Here is a 17,825-nt window from a genome sequence, read left to right on the forward strand (position 1 = left end):
TGGCCTGTCTGCTTTGGTCAACTGATGTCAGGAGCCAAAAGAAGTGCTCAGTTCAGTTTAAAACCAAGAATAACGCTTTGGGGTCAGGGAGGGAGGGCAAGCCAAGATGTAAGAATGAGACTTGGGAGGCTCCATGGCAGCATGAGAAGCCAGAAAACAAAACCGGAAAGAGATAAGGCCACCCTGATGGATGCTTTCCATATAAAGGAGGTTCAAGTACACAGTGGATGAACTTTTGAGTTTCCTGTTTTTAAAACTTTCTTGTGATGAAGCTGAAACTGCACATTGTCCCTGTCAGCAGAGTGGTTTGCGCTTGTCTGGAATAATCAGGCACATGTGGTCTAGTCCATGTGCATAAATAAGTACAACGGAAACATGGGAGCCAGAAACCAGAGTCAGCAGTCTGGGGTGGCCGGAGTCCTGGGTTCTGGTGTTGCTGGTTCCGTTGGGAGTATGGGTGAGTTCACCCCACCTCCATGTCTAAGGGCCCGAGCTATGAAACGGGGAGGCCACACCATGTCATCTCTAAAGCCCCTTCCATCCCTGAAATGCTATGACCTAGTCAGAGGGAGAGCTTTAGTATAAAAGCAATTTTCCACAGTGAAAAGGTATTAGTTAATATGTATATGAACTAAAATAGTTTAAAATATATATGTATATAATTTACTAGTATATTTTTATTATTTGAACATACTTGTTTCCCAACGACTAGCAAAAAAGTCATAATTGTGATAAATGGCAGTTATTCATAAATAAGAAGTCTGCTCATTAAAAAATTTAAAAAGCAGAATGCTCCTTAATCCTAGTGCTAAATCACAATATTTTGAACTGTGCTCACAGTTTCTTATGTGAATACTTAAGTAACATATGCTGCAGAAACAGGCATGTTCTTTTCTCTTAGGTATCACAAAGGATCCGATTATGTGCTTTGTTACAGAAAATTAACCTTTCTGCATCTTGGTTTCCTCATCTATAAAATCTGAAGGGGTGGTGAATTTGAGTTTGTCTATGTCCAAGATGAAAAAGGTTATGTGCTGTAATCTCACGCACTCATTTTGCTCTTCATCCAGGGCTAACTGGCAGAATAGCTGAATCTACTGATAATCTTATAGGTGACCCTTCCTGAGATACAGCAGTTCCTCCTTATCTGTAGTTTCGCTTTCTGCAATTTCAGCTACCCGCAGTCTGAAACATTAAATGGAAAATTCCCAAAATAAACAATTCGTAAGTTTTAAATTACGTGTTAGTCTGAGTAGCGTGATGAAATCCAGCGCCATCCTGCTCCATCCCATGTGGGATGTAAATTGTCCCTTTGTCCAGCGTCTCCATGCTGTAGATGCTCTCCACCCACTAGTCACCTAGTAGCCATCAGACTGACTGTCACGGTATCACAGTGCTTATGTTCAAGTAAACTTTATTTTAATTAGTAATACCACATTCACATAGCTTGTACTATAGTATATTATTATAATTATTCTATTTTATTATCAGTTATTGTTGTTAATCTCTTACTGTGCCTGATTTATAAGTTAAATTTTATCACAAGTATGTATGTATAGGAAAAAATATAGTAAATATAGAGTTCAGTACTATCTACAGTTTCAGGCGTTCACTGGGGGTCTTGGAACATATTCACCTACAGATAAAGGGGAACAACTGTAAATAGTGAATCAGAACCAGGGGCCACACTGCCCGCACTTCCCCACAGGGCAATGGTCATGTGTGAATGGTGTGTGGTTGTCAGAACAACCAGAGGGCAATGCCAGCATTTTGTTGGCCAGAGCCAATGCCCACAATGCTCCCAGCATCCTATACAGTGAACTGTCCTATCCTACATACCAGCAGCTCCTGGACAACAAACACTAGATGCAGTGAATAGGTAAGGGGCGTGAGAGCAAGACTCAGAGGAGGAAATGAGCAGAGTTCCAGGATGGGGAATGAGGAGGAGAGGCTTTGCAAGGTCAGAGCTTCATTCACCTACCTTTTTTCAGAGCAAAAGGAGGTTGATCTAGAGAGGTGATCATTCCTCTAGATTGTTGCAAATCACGTAAGTCTGTTCCTGGTACCACTCTGCTTTGATATTTGCTCCAGCTTGCTCGTCGGTTTCCAGCCCCAAGCCCAAGACACAAGGAGATAGGACAGCCACATGGTTTGTCTAATTCCTTTCCTGACCTACCTTTCTCCAAAAGTTGACACGGCCCTGTGGAATGGGGTGGGCCCCGTATTGTTCTTGCTTTCCAGTATTGGAAGAGGTGACAAAATGTTCATTTAGAAACAGCAGGCAATATAGTAAGGGCACACATATGCACACATGCATGCACACACAAAATAACAAGGAAGCTTTCTGGTTGAAAAGAAAGTGGAACTTTTTTTTCTTTCAAATTTACACATACTGAATTTGCAATTTCAAAGTGAGGCAAGTTATTTGAAATGGAAAGGGTAGCACATTATGCACATGGTATCACAACTTTTCACCCAGAGAACTACAAAGCAAGCATGCATATACATACCCAATGTGGGCACTGTCTCGATACGGCAGCACTGAAAATATACTACAGAAGGATCTTCTGCCACTGATAAGGACTATTCTAAAAAATGAAAAAAAAAGAACAAACAAACAAACCAACTAAATGCAGACTCTTAAATTAAAAAAAAAAAATCTCTAGCAATTAAGCATTCATGGAATTCACAGCAGTATTTGCACACTCCCGCCACCTCCTCTGACAGATGGTGTTCTGTGCTCCTTGCAAAATGCAACCTCAGCACAGCAGCAGTAGGCTGCCTCTTCTTATCTAAATGTTAACATGTGAGACACTGGCGAGGGTCTCTAGAGAGTATACACGAATCCTTCCTCCAGTGAGAATTGCTGGCTGTGGGCTGCACATGCAAGTTGGAGAGAAAGTTATGAGTTTGGAGGTGCCCAGTGCTGGGCCAATGGTCATGCTACATTTAAATCATTGATTTCTATTCTGTAGTATACAATGCAAGAGCGATTGTGCCAGAAACCGTGAGCAGGAAAGACACTCGGATGCCATTATGATCATTAGGTTTTTTTTTTCTTTTAATATGCTGGCAGCACGTTAGGTTCCGAGAATAAATTAAGGGAACAATTACATAATCAGTCTTAGCCTCCATTCCTGCCATAAAGATACTACTGGAAACAGTTCTACATGATGTTCTTATGCAATCAAAGGCCACTTAAAAAAACATTTAAAAAAAACTCTCAAAAATACTTATCCTGGCATTTGAGAATAACATTTGCGAAAGAGAACTGCTGATGAAAAAATGGAGAAATGAGTGAAGGAGATTACAAGAACATTCTTTAGCGCAATGACAACACACATCGGATATGGAACTTATTGACTTTTGTAAGTAACTGTAATAATAAAACCAGGGGAAAAGCTGTACTACAAACTGCATCAAGGTTTGGGGATTCTGACCTTGTTTTAAAGCTGTGATATTAAATTGCCTACTTTCTCAGGATAAAGTCGGGTTCCCTTGGATGCAAACTGTCTTAGCTCTGTCTAGGGCCCTCTGTCTTCTAGCTCTTTCTGCCTCTTTGTCTCCACACACACGGTATTTCTTCCTGCGCCTTATTATTCATCATCTTAAAGGACTTGCTGCACCCCCGTCTTAAAAACCACTACTGTTCCACACCTCTATCCTTTGCATGCTATTTCTTCTGCCTGCTATGCCCTCTACATGGTATACTTAGTGAACTTCTATTTATCTTCAAAACCTAGCTCAGAGGTCACCCCCTTAGGAAGCATTTCCTCTCCTTTCACTGAGTTGCTCATTCCCTTTTTGGTGCTGCTTCCGTTCCTTATTTCCACGTCTGGGAGTGCACTGATCACAAGTGCTGCTAATCATTTGCCACGCTCCTCTTCTGGACAGTGAGTCCAAAGGGTTCAGCACACGGCAGCCCCTCCATAAACGCGTCTGGGTGACACCGTGCTTCAGAGCAGCACCCAAGCACCCGTCACTGGTAGGACAGGACTGCGGCTATTGTATTCCACAGGGGTTCACGTCTACAGTGGCTGGCAGGACCAAAGCAATATTTCCCGCATCGAATGCCAGCGTGGTCACCTTTGTATGACTTCAGGCAGCATACTAACTCTTCTGAACCTCAGAAGAGTTAAAAAATAGGATAAAATTAGTAATAATCTTATTGAAATGTAAAGAGTAAATAAGTCCATATGGTAGAGATAGTAAATAATATTAACTGCCTAGCAAATAATACACACTCAATAAATATTGTTTTTACTAGGGACCACCTTCTTGGGTTGGGGTAAGTTTTATTAGCCTAGTATTTAGATTGAGAACCTCTTCGGAACTCTGTGCTAAAATACACAGGCCTGCTCAGACATGAAAGGCCATGCTCTAAAGACAGCTGAAGGTCGACACACATGGCCTGTCTACAAAGATGTAGAACGCACACAGAGATGTCTCTACTCTCTCAAAGAAGATGTTTCTCAGCAGATACCACAGATGATGTCCTGGTCACTGCTGCAAGGACAGGGTGTTGCATCCAGTAAGTCTCCAAGGGTTAAATAGGTCATGAACAAACCTCCCTGCCAAACACCAGCCTGGCTCCTTGGGCCCTCACCTGGGGGACCAGCAAAAGAGCTGACAGTGCAATGCCCATGTCAGTTTACTTAAGCAGAAATAATATAGCTAATATTTATTAAGTATCGATTAGATGCCAGATTCTAAATGTTTTAACTAAGGAGGCACAAGTGAGTGAGTAAGTGTGTGTGCCAAAGGTGACACATTAGCAGGTGTGACTGACCATGAATTTGAACCCCTGCTTTTCTACTACTATGTGCCTTGATACTTTGCTCTTCTCTAAGACTTACTAGAAAAGTCTATTCCTGTAGGTTTGACTGGGTACCCATCGACTTCTTGGACACCAAAAAATCTGCCTTCACAGGTTTTTGAGAGTGGCTTTCCAGGTCACCAGGCCGAGCATGGGGTGGGGCCAGAGGGTGACTAATAACAACAGCCCTGTCATCAGAGCCGCTGGAGCCCTGGGTGGCCCCTTACTCCTACTCTGCTTAGCCTGGGCCCCTTTCCCAATGGAAGGAAAGAGGTTCTACATCACTGCTCCCTGCTACCCACTGAGGAGCAAAGCCTATAACTACTTTCCCTGTGTCACTTGACATCCATGTCTTCTGCAACACAGAGGAAGTAATGTGTTGAACAAACTCAACTGGCTTAGTGTACTAAGTTTTCTTCATTACTTAGTGCTTATATGTCCTTCTTTCCCACGCATAAAACTTGTTTGGACATTTTTAATAGAACAAAAAAATGAGAGAATATAAATGTATGTGAAATGTAAGCATTCTTTCCAAACTTTCAACCACAATGCGCCTGTTAGCAAATGAGCTGCATTGTTCTGCTAAATGAGCACTCACACTGTGTGGTCCTCACCATTTAGGTCTCAGAGGAGGCTGAGACCTAATGCATAGGTCAAGTTTAGCAACTATGAATATGGAATGTTTCCCAACAATTCCAGTAGGGTTGATACTTCTCGGTTGGCCATTCTCAAGCAGCTGGAGAGGGGAGGCGCTAAGTAAGGAACACCCCATCCTTGGGCACTTTCATTTTTTTATGTCCAGCCATTCTGTAGCCTCTCACTTTCCAGAGGGACCAGAGGAGAAATCCAAAGCAGAGATCCACAGAGCAGCTCTGCAACAGGTTTGCAGCAGTTCAAGCCCTGAAGAGCTGGAAATAGCCAACGGAGCTCCCAAGAACACATCCTCCATGTTTCCTGAAGTAGCTCTAGAATCTGGGAGGGACTTGAGGCTGAACCCAGAGCAGGCAAATATTAACAAGTGGCATGCTCTAGTCTCCTCTGGTTCCTACACTGACAACTTTGAGCACTGTGGCTAACCACTGTGTCTAGAACCCGGAGAGTTCATGTGAATTTGCAGTTTTGCTCTTATAAGCATCAAGCAATATCTTCCTCTGAGTACTTGTGTATTTGTGAAAGAATTAAATTAGATGCTAGTGAAGAATGACGTAAGACGGCCAAACTCCATTTCCGATGGGCTTTAGAAATTGCCCAACTCCACGTCATTCCTTCCGGCCACTGTAGCTATCTTCTTTTATGCCCAAATGGCATGCAAAAGGCCCACATAATTTTCCCCATCTGTGACATATAATGCTGTACTTGGGAGTCAAGCTGACCAGAAAGCATTACACAAAAGATTATGACTTCAAAAGAAGAATCAACTCCAGAGAGATGAGCCTTTAAGGAATTAAAAATCACATTTCCATACACAAACATCTGTCAGAGAAAAAGAAAAATAGCAAAAGGAAAGGCTCCCCAGCGCTGCAGCCCACATGGGCAGAGCTCCCTCTGGATACACGTTTTCCAAACCCTTCCAGGAAGCGCTGAGCGTGTTCTGCAGCTGGAAGACCATCTAACTTTCTTCTTCGTGTAGCCTCATTTCCGTGCTTAGGAAAGTGTTTCTGGTATGAGAAAACGTGTGGCTTCAGGCCACAAAGCTTCCACTTTGCCGGTGAGATGCTAGAGTCTTCAGAACAGCCAGAAAGTACACAAGGGCCCCCACAGTTGTCGGAGTGCCACGAACCACTTTCATTGAATCTGTTTTCAACTCCTCAGTCCAGTGCTGACAACGTCTGAGCAGGCAGCGTCCAATGCCATCAGGGACTCCTAAGTGTTCCCGCTTAAGCCAAAAACTTCTTATTCTATTTCCAGAATCCTGAGGAGTCTCTGTTGGCTGTGAAAAGGTTTGAGCTCTTCCAGGTGGAATATTCCATTAGAGCAGAAATATTCTCTTAAGGACATAAAAACAAGCAACCAACTTCAAAAGTTAGAGCAAAGAAAATCACTTTCACAACAATGATGGCTGAGTATAGTGATGCATAAGCACAGCCTAGGTGTGTCCACGGCCCAGGGGTCCACATTAGGTACTAGGTACACATGTAAAAACGCACTCTCAAATTCTGTAGTTCATTTCCCTATGTGCCCTGGAAGCAGGAAAAACACACTTAAAAATACTGGTGTTGTGGGTTGAATTGTGCTCCCCAAGAAGATACGTTGAAGTCCTAACCCCCCAGAACCTGTGAATGTGGCCTTATTTAGAAATCCGGTCTTCGCATATGTAACCAAGTTAGGATGAGGTCATACTGGATTAGCGTGGGCCTTAGAGCCAATGACTGGATTTAATAAGGAGAGAGATTTAGAGATACCCATACACACACAGAGGGAAGAAGGCCATGTAATGGTGGAAACGGACGTTGGAGTGATTTGAACAAAAGGACACCGAGGATCGCTGGCAGCCACCAGAAGCTGGAAGAAGCCAGGAAGGGTCCTTTCCTAACTTCAGAGGGCACGTGGCCCTGCAGGCACCTTGATTTGACCTCTGGCCTCTAAAACTGAAATATATATTTTTGTTGTTTTAAGTCATTAGTTTATGGTACTTTATAGGGCAACCCTGGGAAACTTACATAGCTGGCATTCGGTCACTTTCTTCCTAGTTGTTCTGTGGCACACATCACCTGCTCAGGAAGTCCTCTGTGCCTCGTGCTGTTTGCTGATGCACAAAGTGCACAGAGACAATAATATTCCAGTTCGGCGAGCTAGAAAGAGGGAAGGAGCCTATGGACAAGAGGGACCTAGAAGCCTGAGCAAGTGGTAGAGCTGGGGCCTGGGACAAGCACTTGGGATTGGGGCTGCGTCCTGGAGAAGCGAGATTCCAATTAGTGAGAACTGGAAATGGAGAGGCCAGGATGGAGGGAAGCATGACCAACACAGTGATGTGTGAGGCTACACAACGTATCAGAGCAAGAGGAATTGGGGGACATGGAGCTGGCACAGATCAGGTGGGATAATGCATCTAAAGATCTACGCTAAGCAGTCCACAAATACAAGATGGTGGTATTATCATCAGTGGCTGATCATATTACCTTATTATGGCTGCTCATACTACCACCGTCTCCATGGCCACTTTCATTACTGCTAATAGTACTGTGATGGCAGTATAGGCCTTCAGTGCTTGCTAAGGTATACCTTATCCTACAATGCAGGGAGTGGGGGAAGATTTCTGAGAAACAAGTTAAATGATCTTCCTCTCCTCCTCCCTCCCTTCCACACTATTTTCTGAGCAACTTACTCTATGCCAGACATTGTGCTGGTGCTAGAGATCCGATAATGAACAATACAGACAAGGGCTCCATCCTTACAAAGCTTATGGTTGGGTGGGAGATGTTTACACAGGGGTGTGATTGCCCTGGAACAGTAGAAGGAGCTATAGAGCACATCAGAGAGACAGCTAGCCTGGCTTAAGGGAGGCCAGATGGGCTTCCTGGAGGAAGTGACAGCTAAGCTGAGACAGGAGGGGATAAGTGGCAATTAGGCTACAGGAGAAGATATACTGGCAGAGGGATTGGTATGGGTCAAGGCTGGGAAGAGAAAGAGCAGAAGGCCTATTTGAGAAACTGAACATGCGATAAAACCCTCTTCCCTGACCTCCACCTGCCTGAACCACCAAGGTCTCCACTCCCCTCTGTGTATCACTTTAACCAACACCCACAGCACACTCACAGCTCAGGCTGGGAAGCTGTTTCCAGAATACCCACACCGAGTCGTCCACTTACTAAGAGTTAGTCATGTACGTCTTCACCAGTAGTAATTGTTACTTCTACTTGTCTTTTTTCATGAAAGACTATAGAAATGACTGAGAAGTGGAAAAAAAGAAGAAATGCTGTTTCTATTAAAAAAAATGAAGAATGCTTTTTTAAAATAAGGCAAGTCACTAAAAAAAAATTGCATTTGAGGTATGGGCAAGACATCTATAAAACATAAGGAAAAAAATGTAAAAATACAAAAGGATTTTACACTTAGGTTCTTGGGTCTATTTAAAGAAGTCCGATCTGGACATGTCAGCAGTGGGTGTGTATGATGATATGCGAGGTTGATACCACAAGACAAATCCCGATCTGTGGGAATCATATGCAAAGAAAAGGACTGGCATAAAAACAAACAAACAAACAAACAAACACTTGAATGATCACCAATATGCTTTAAACTAAAGCACAATGTTTAAGCTACATACGTAATTTTTGTGGGTGTTTCTTCCAGTGTTTACTAACCTCTATCCTTTACCAAGCAATTACTATAAATAATTCAACAGAGCTGGAGGATGATGTGGGGGTGGAGGAATGGTAGAAACCAGACTGTCAGGCTAGCTCCTGAAAGGCCACCTGCATCTGTGAGGGAGCCAGTCCTGGGATTCAGGAGACCTGGGACTGGTTAAGATGGTGATGGTGACTGAAGCTGTGGTGTGGATGAGCTTCCCTAGTGATAGGGAGTGAAGTGAGAAGAGAGGTGGGTCCAAGATAGCAAAGCACATAACGGCAGTGAGAGAGAATAAGGGAGTATGTGAGTTTCCTGAGGCTGCTATAACAAAGCACCACACGCCGAATGGCTTACACATAGAAATAGACTGTCTCACGGTGTTGGAGGCCCGAAGTCCAAGCTCAAGGTATCTACAGAGCCATGCTCCCTCTGATGAAGACACCAGGGCAGGATCTCTTTCAAACCTCTCTCCCAGCTTCTGGTAGCTCCTCGGTTGTGACAACATAATACCAGCCTTCACATGGCCACATGACATTCTTGCTGTGTGTGTGTTGTCAAAGTTCCCCCTTTTACAAGGACACCAGTCACATTACATTAGGCGCTCACCTTGCTCCAGGACAATCTCATTTTAACAATTACATCTGCAATGACTCCATTTCCAAATAAGGTCACATTCTGAGGTCCTGGGGGGTGGGACTCAGCATAAGAATTTTGAGGGAACACAATCCAACCCATAACAGGGAGACAGGAGGAAACCAAGCAGAGTGTGGTGTCACAGGAGTTAGCAGTCCCTTCTTGAGCCTTCTACTTGCTCTTCCAGGGCAGCACTGGTAGCCCTGTCCTGAAGGTGGCCCCTGGCCCTGAGCCCTCTTCTAGCTATAATTACGGGTTTATTCTCAGGCTGCTGCTCATATAGAGTCAAAGAAAAAGCCCGCATAACCCCTATGCTTCTTAAAGAGATAAGAATAATAAAAACTTAGTAAGCCTGTGTGTGGTACTGACCCAGCAATAGCCCCAGCTGGCCCCAGGGCACAAGCATTCCTACAGCCCAGTGGGTGGTCCACCAACCCAGCTCCTTCCTTCCTCCAGCCACTCACAGCACCAGGGAGGGAATAAGGGAAAGTCAATGGGTCGGTCATATTTGAGAGCAACTCTGGGGGATATTTTGGTGGTAGAAGAGGCTGCGCCAGGAGTCTCAGTGAGGTCTGGGGATTACTGAAGGCTCCTTCAGTCTGTCCACTCATAGTTCCTCAAAACTGAGGTTTCACTGGGGATTGGTTATAAACACTGATGATGAAACAGATAAAGATGCTCCCTGCCAGCCTCCTGCTGCTGGGGCTATGGTTTTAGTTTTCTAATGAAAAACAAAAGTTCTGAGAGGGAAAAGCTTGCTTGGGAAGGGGTAGATATTGCAAGGGGTCTCATAGAAGATGCTCAACATCTGTCAAATTGGATGGATTCATTAAAGGAAGAAAAGGCAATGACATTTTCCATTCAAGAAGGGCAGTTCAGAACTGGTAACTAGCTGTTTTAATTTTTAAAACATGCCACCCTCTCTAACATTTTTCAAACTGAACCAGGCTGACAGATTGGAACTGATGAGATCACAAACAAGGTCTTCGTTTAGTTATTATCCTAACCCTCTCCAAAATTTTCAGTATAAAAAGAAAAGGCCTCAACTTGACTTCAGTTACTGCACTTTTACCATCTTACTTGAAAAGCAGATGAAAAGTACGAAAATCTTTTTAATGTACTTTTTGAGTTTTCCCACTGAGTTCACACTTTAAAGAGAAAACACCCTACATCTCACTTCTTTGTCCAGTCCCATCTCAAATCCTTTTAAAGTGAACTGGGATGAGACGGCCCAGTCCACTCACTGCGAAGAGCATTTCTCTGCCTGTTCAGAATGAAATGATTCTCAAAGCAGACCCAGGAGGTGGGCACTGCTGGTGTACATGGCAGCCATCACTTGTGTACAACGCAGACATTTAAAAGTGGATGACTTTCCAAGATGGTAAATAATGCCCACAAGCTGCATGCCTGAGGGAAGGTGACACCCATTTGCACTGAGGGCTCTTGTCTCCAGTCTCCCTCAAAGACAAATGTTTGAGAGTCTCAAGAGCTGGAAATGTCCTTTCCTAATAGGACTATGAGGTCACTTAGACACAAGTGTCTTGAAAGACCATTGGTTAAGTCTTCAGCCTCAGGCACAGAATCTCTACCTTCTATCCTGATGATCTAGTTCTACCTGGCCAGCAACTGGCTCTCAGTTGGCGCTCACTGGCCTTGTAATACTTGTCATTTTCAAGGGTGTATCTTAACCCCAAGGACTGAGATTTTTCTTTGTTTTTGATTACCTTCTCCCCAGGACATAGTGGGGCTCTTGGTGAAGATACAGATGAGAGCAAATGGTGACTGGCTCTTTACTACTAACTAAGCAGCAGCTCCCACTCGCCAACCACCCTCCTCATAGGATGTTCGAGAGCCCATTCTAGGTGCTGTGGCATGGGGCCACTGGTCATTTCTCTTTCATGACAGAGAATTTGCTCATACATTCATGAGAAGTTTTTTAAAGACCTCGAGTCATTTTTGAACTTCATATCAAAATCAATTCACTTTTAGAAGACAGTACACAATACACACACAGTCTAATTTTCTATGAGAATAAAGTTACCAAAAAATGACCTGCAATGCTTGCTCCTGATTTTTGGTTGGCCAGAGTGCTCCTGCTCAAATGCAAGCCAGGTCACACCAGTGCTCAGCTCAGCACACTCCATGGCTCTCACCTCACTCATAACACAAGCAGGAGTCTTCACAATCTACCCTCCCAAGACTCATCTCCTTCCCCCCTCACCCCTGCTCTAATTCACCCTCACTGGCTTTCGTATAGTTTGTCAGGCACATCCCAAACGTTCCAGTCTCAGGGACTCTGCAACTGCTGTTCCATCCACCATGAACATTCTTCCACACTGCGAGCACAGGGCTGGCTCCCTCATCTCCTACCTCTGTTCAAAGGTATCCCCATCTCTGAAGCTTTGGCCTATCATGGGCCCTGCCCCTACACTCCCAACCCCCTCAGTTGCGTGAGTTTTCCTCCATAGTACACCTATCCGAACTCTGACAGGATATAATTACTTGTGTATTGTCTGCCTCCCTAATTAGCCTGTAACTACTCGAAGCAGGATCTTTACTTTATTCATAGATCAGTCTCATCACTTAAAACAGTTCCAGCACAGAGCAGGTATCTGTATCTAGGTGTTGAATAGACTAAACACGGGTATCACTTCATTCTCTATAGTTAAGGAACCACTTTATTAAGTTGGCTGTTGATACTTAGGTGATATAATGAAATGAGACAGAAGCGCTGCCTGTTCCTATTTGCTATGTGTCATCCACCCTGCCCTGTGCAGGGAAGGGGCTTGGAAAATTCGAGTCCACCACAACAGAGCCATCTCAATACAAATCCAATGTCTTAAAACGTGACACGCTGATTGAAACACGACAGATGGGACTGACCCTGGCTGGGTGTAAAAGTGATATATTTCTGTGGTATTATCCTTCTACTAGGACAAGCTAAATTAGCTTCCTCTGTAGTTACATTCCATTGTTAGCCTCTATGAAACAAACTGTTAATCTAAATTCCAAGATATTTTTTCATATGAACTCTGAAAAGTCTCTATCCGATACTGTAAATCATTTATCCCTGCTAAATTTAGTCTCGGTGAACTGCACCTACCATTTCCAGCTGCTGAAGTTAGCTGGGTCTTGGTTCGCCTCTGTAACACAATCTCCTTCTCTCCCTGCTGCTCTTCGTCTTCCACAAGGCCCACAACAGGCTTACTGGCCTTTACTCTGAAGAGGAGATAATGCTCATGCGAATACCATGTGCTATTCTTTTTTCTCAAACTCCCCTTCAGGCTAACAACCATTGACTAAAGAAGTTCAGCTGCCTGCAAGCTCTCCAGCCTCACCATCCCCCAGCCCACTGATCACCATTCTATCCACTGGGAGATGCTGCAATGAAGAGTGGTCTAACATTCTGCTGAAATTAAATGTCACGTCTATGGCAGTTCTCTACTTTGCTAACCTAGTTATTCCGCCAATAAGGAGATGAAGTTAACTTACCATGACTTTTCATAGTGAAGTCATATTGACTGTTAACAAACTCCACTCTTTTCTAAAAGCGCCCAAACCATCTGTTTAATAATCCATTCCAGAACTGCCAGCAATCAGCTCTGGGCTCGCTAGTCTATGATTATTAGAACTTACCCTGTGCTACCACCTCTGTCTCTTTTTGACTTTTAAGGCAACATTTGCCTAGCATTCAACTTAGAACTTTTTATTCTTCACAGTGTTTTAAATGATCATTTGTTCTAAATTCTTTCCATTCCCCGAGATCCAGTCCTGAAGACTGAAACTCATTTAAAAGTCCTCTTTATTCATTTATTCCACAAACACTGAGCACCTACTGTGTGCCCACACATTGCTTTGTTTAGAGTCTACATTTCACAGTTATACTTGTTAAGGAAACTAAAACTAGGCTGGCAGCTGACATCCACTCCCTTGTACCATCAACCCACATAAATTCGACATCCCTTCTCTCCCTCTTCCGAAAGCCCCAAGGCTATCACTGGCATTTCACTTTATTGTGATAAAATATATAAAAAATGCCATTTAACCATTTTAAGTGCACAATTCAGTGTCATTAAGTACAAACACAGTGTTGAGCAACCATCACCACTATCTATTTCCAAAACTTTTCCATCGCCCCAAGCAGAAACTTGGCAACCATTTAGCAATAACTTTCTTTCCCCAGCCTCTGGTAACCTCTAATCTGCTTTTTTTCTCTTTGGATTTACCTATTCTGGATATTTTGTATAAATGGAACCACACAATATGTGACCTTTTGTATCTTATTTAAGTCAGCATATTTTCAAGGTTCATGTGCATTGTAGCACACATATCAGCTCTTTGTCCCCTTTTGTGCCTGAATAATATTCCTTTGTATATATGTTCCAAATTTTGTTTATCCATTCATCTGTTGATGGATACTTGGGTTGTCTCTACCTTTTGGCTGTTGTGAATGATGCTACTATGAATATTGGTTACAAGTATCTGTTTGAATTTCTCTTTTCAATTATTTTAGCTATGTATCTGGCAGTGAAATTGCTGGGTCTTATGGTAATTTATGTTTAATTTTTTGAGGAACAGCCAAACGAACCGCCAAACTATTTTCCACAATTACTGCACCATCTTACATTCCTGTCACCAGTGTGAAAAGGTTCCAATTTCCTAGTCTTTCTATCAATCCTTAGTTCATTCTGGACTTGAATCTTCCTCACAGTATTCTTCTACATTTGCCATTCTTTTATCAGTCTTTGGCCTTTAGTTAATGATTTTTAAAAATCAGAATTCAATAGCGTTTTCTCAAGATCCACTAGGACACGTTGTCTTATAGTATATGGATTTTTATCTCCTACGCTTCCCTTCGATTATGACAAAAAGCTTTGAAATTTGATGCCTGGATCCACATTCCACCCCCTACTTTCTAGCTAAGTGGTCCAGTTTTCTCCTTCATAAACTGGGATGAAGACTGTTTAAATTTCCTATGGCTGCAGTAACAAATTACCATAAAGTTAGTGACTTAAGACCACACGAATTTATTATCTTACAATTCTGGAGGTCAGAACTCTGAAATGGGTCTCACAGCGCTAAAGGCAAGGTGTTAGCAGAGCTGGTTCTCACTGGAGGCTCTAAGGGAGAATCGCTTTCCCGCCTTCTCCAGCTTCTAGGAGCTGCTGCATTCCTTGGCTCATGGCCCCTCTTTCATTCTCTCTAAGCCAGCAAGGGACAGTTGTCTTTCTCACACTGCATCACCCTGCCACTCACTCTCTGGCCTCCCTCCTCCACTTTTAAGAACACTTGTGTTTACACTGCGCTCACCCAGATAATCCAGGATGATCCTGCTATTTTAAGGGCAACTGATCAATGAGCTCCACTCCATTTATCCCCTTAATTCCCCACTGCCATGTTACCTAACATAATCACAGGTCCTGGATATGACATAGACATTTTGGGATGGGGCGGGGGGCGGGGGAATGACATGTTATTCTGCCTAACACAACAACAGTAACAGCTACCTCACAAGGTTATTTCAAAGATTATGTATATTTCTAAATTCTTCCTATTGCTCAAGATATAGTCCTGGTGATATTTAAAAGATCTTTCCGCTCGTTTACTCAACAATCACCCACTGAGTTTAGTTAATGAAACAAAGTTTATCAAGAACTTGGAGCATGGCACCCAGTAAGCACTCAATAAATGCACCCGTTATCATCTGATGATATGCATAATTTTACAATCCTTCTGGGCAATATGGTTGCAGGCACAAGTAGCCACTTCTTAGTCTGAACTTTCTGAAATCTGTCTTTCTAAAACTCAGCCAAGCATTGCTTTCTTTTCCAATTATCAAGCCCAACAAGACTTCCCCAGAGCCAAACTGTCTTTGTATTAAGGCAGAAAACTGGAGTGCGGCAGCTTCTGTCGCAGCTTCCCCTACCTGCTAGGAGATGCAACACCTAGCAGGGCCAGGAAAGAACTTATCGCACTGTCTACTGAAGGTGCTCACTCCACTTCACGTGCCAGCTGGGATTTGTCTAATGTCATAGGGAGAACTGGGTGAACATGGAGCAGGCCGAACCCACGAGCTTTACTTCTAAGCAGCTACCTAGATACTACTGATCATAGGTTTTTTGTTTTTTCAATAACACAAGATTTCTCTTTTATCATATTTGCTCCTCAGTTTTTATTATCTTTTCTCTTTTCTATCTTCAATTGTACTTAATATGCACCTTCAGTAGAAGGTATGGCTCTGATGGAGGGTGAGTCTATTTGAAGTGAAAACTATTTATTTGTCTGGAATGAGCAAATTCCATGAGGCTGGATTAGGGCCCTGCAGTAAGGCTTTGCATGTAACAGAAATACAGAAAAGCAAGCTGAGTGTGTTTTGGAGTCACGCTACAGAACTTTGAGCCGGTAGAGCTGAGGACGGAGCCCAGACACAGATGGCAGACCCAGCGATGAAAGCTTCAGCTCCACTGTCAGAATCAGACAGTGCGATGAATCTCAATACAGATGCTCCTCCTTTCATCCCATCGGCCGCACTCTTGTCCTTGCTGAGACGTGAGCCCAAATACTCCTTGATGCTGGTGCCTCCGTCACCGTCAGTGGGCTTCCGGACAGAGGAACCTCAACACCAGGGCCAAATAGCAAGTGGGCCCCAAGTTTGGCCTGCAGTCTGAGAGGCTGGTCTGTGCAGTGAGAGGTTACAAGGAGACTCAGAAGATGGGCACACTGTCTGAGTGGGCAAAAGTAGGGGCTGGAGTAGAGACCGAGACCCCTGGGCTGGGGAGCCCGCTGCGGGCCTCGGGGCTGTGCAGGCTTCCTTTCCAGTCTCTTGTCCCCGGTGCAAGAAGAGACAAACATACCAGTAACTCAGGCCATTCTGTTTTCAGTCCAGAACTTCAAGATCTTTAATGAACACTTTCAGCCTTCTCTGTAAAGCCTCATTCCTCCCCACTGCAGGCAGAAACCTGGGTCGAGTGGCTCTGATACTCACTGTAGGAGTGCCCCTCTTGTGTAGTGCTGGTGGTGCTGTATGTGTGTTTCTGTACACCTGAGGCGGGGGAATCAGAGACCCCGCCCCAGCCATTGCACCCGTGTCTCCCTTCTAAGAGAATGACCAGGATCCCTGCTACCCATCACTGCTGGACCGGAGATCATCCACATGTCCCTAGCCACCGTCTCTCGGGACAATCTCACGCCTGCTGCCCAGCTGCAGTGGGGGCAATTCTCCTTTCCTTTCTCAAATGGCAGGTCACATCCTCCCATTCATCAGCTCTTGACCACAATTTCCTTCTGTCACCTCAGAAATTGCATTTTCTTCCTGGTGTCCTCCCAGGTTCTTTCTTTCATGTAAGAATAGTCCTTCCTTGCTCATTAACCGGGTGGGGGAAGGAGAGCACCCCCAGCACCTCCAGTCCTTTCATCCTCCTTTGGCACAGGAAAAGCAGTTCTCACCTGGGCAGTTATAACTGGCCATCGCCACAGCCTCCAGCCTGTGGTTCCTGTCCTAAATTCCTGTTCTCAGATCTTCAGATAAGCTAATAGTCTCTCCTGGCTCCCTCTGAAAATTCTCCAGCAAAACTGCCAGCAACTGCCTGCTTTTCGGACCATTCATATTGTTCCTAGGTCAAGGGTGTGCTGAGGAATATGGCTTCGTAAAGCACACACTGGCAATCTCGTCAGTCCAAGTCTTTTGCTAACTACATGCTCTCACTACCAAACCATGCCAGGCAATTATCTGACTGTATCCTCGACAGCATCTACAGGTGGGAGAATACTATTAATGTGGCTGACTCCTTTGGCTTTGTCACTGATTTTAATTAGGAATTAAAGGCTTCCTATGCTTATTTTATGGTTAAAGAGATTACGGATAAAAACACAAATGTAAATAAATGATAAATAATTACACTAAAAATAATATAACTAAGGTTTGGATTTAGTAATTAAGAGCCACAAAAGATAAGAAAAACATGGTGGTTAAATGAATGAGGCATAATAATTACAACAGTGAGAGTAAGGAGAAGAGAGAGAGAAAGTCAGAATATTCCATTTAACAGATGGCAGTTGGGTACATTTTAACTAAAGCTCTGTACTT

General features: G+C 43.7%; 1 protein-coding gene across 2 annotated transcripts in view; it reads right to left on the bottom strand.

Moving 5' to 3' along the window:
- CABLES1 (Cdk5 and Abl enzyme substrate 1) overlaps positions 1 to 17,825 on the bottom strand; it is a 101,479-nt gene that overhangs the window by 34,029 nt on the left and 49,625 nt on the right. The window contains exon 4 of one of the 2 annotated variants that reach the window (XM_039844596.1): positions 2,511 to 2,588. The exons of the other annotated variant lie outside the window; for it this stretch is intronic. Within the exon in view, the coding sequence (XP_039700530.1) occupies positions 2,511 to 2,588 (78 nt within the window). The remainder of the gene's footprint in view (positions 1 to 2,510; positions 2,589 to 17,825) is intronic. 2 annotated transcript variants of the gene reach the window in all.

The sequence above is a fragment of the Pteropus medius genome, unplaced genomic scaffold, assembly GCF_902729225.1.
Source record: "Pteropus medius unplaced genomic scaffold, Ma_sr-lr_union100, whole genome shotgun sequence".
NCBI classification, from domain to species: domain Eukaryota; kingdom Metazoa; phylum Chordata; class Mammalia; order Chiroptera; family Pteropodidae; genus Pteropus; species Pteropus medius.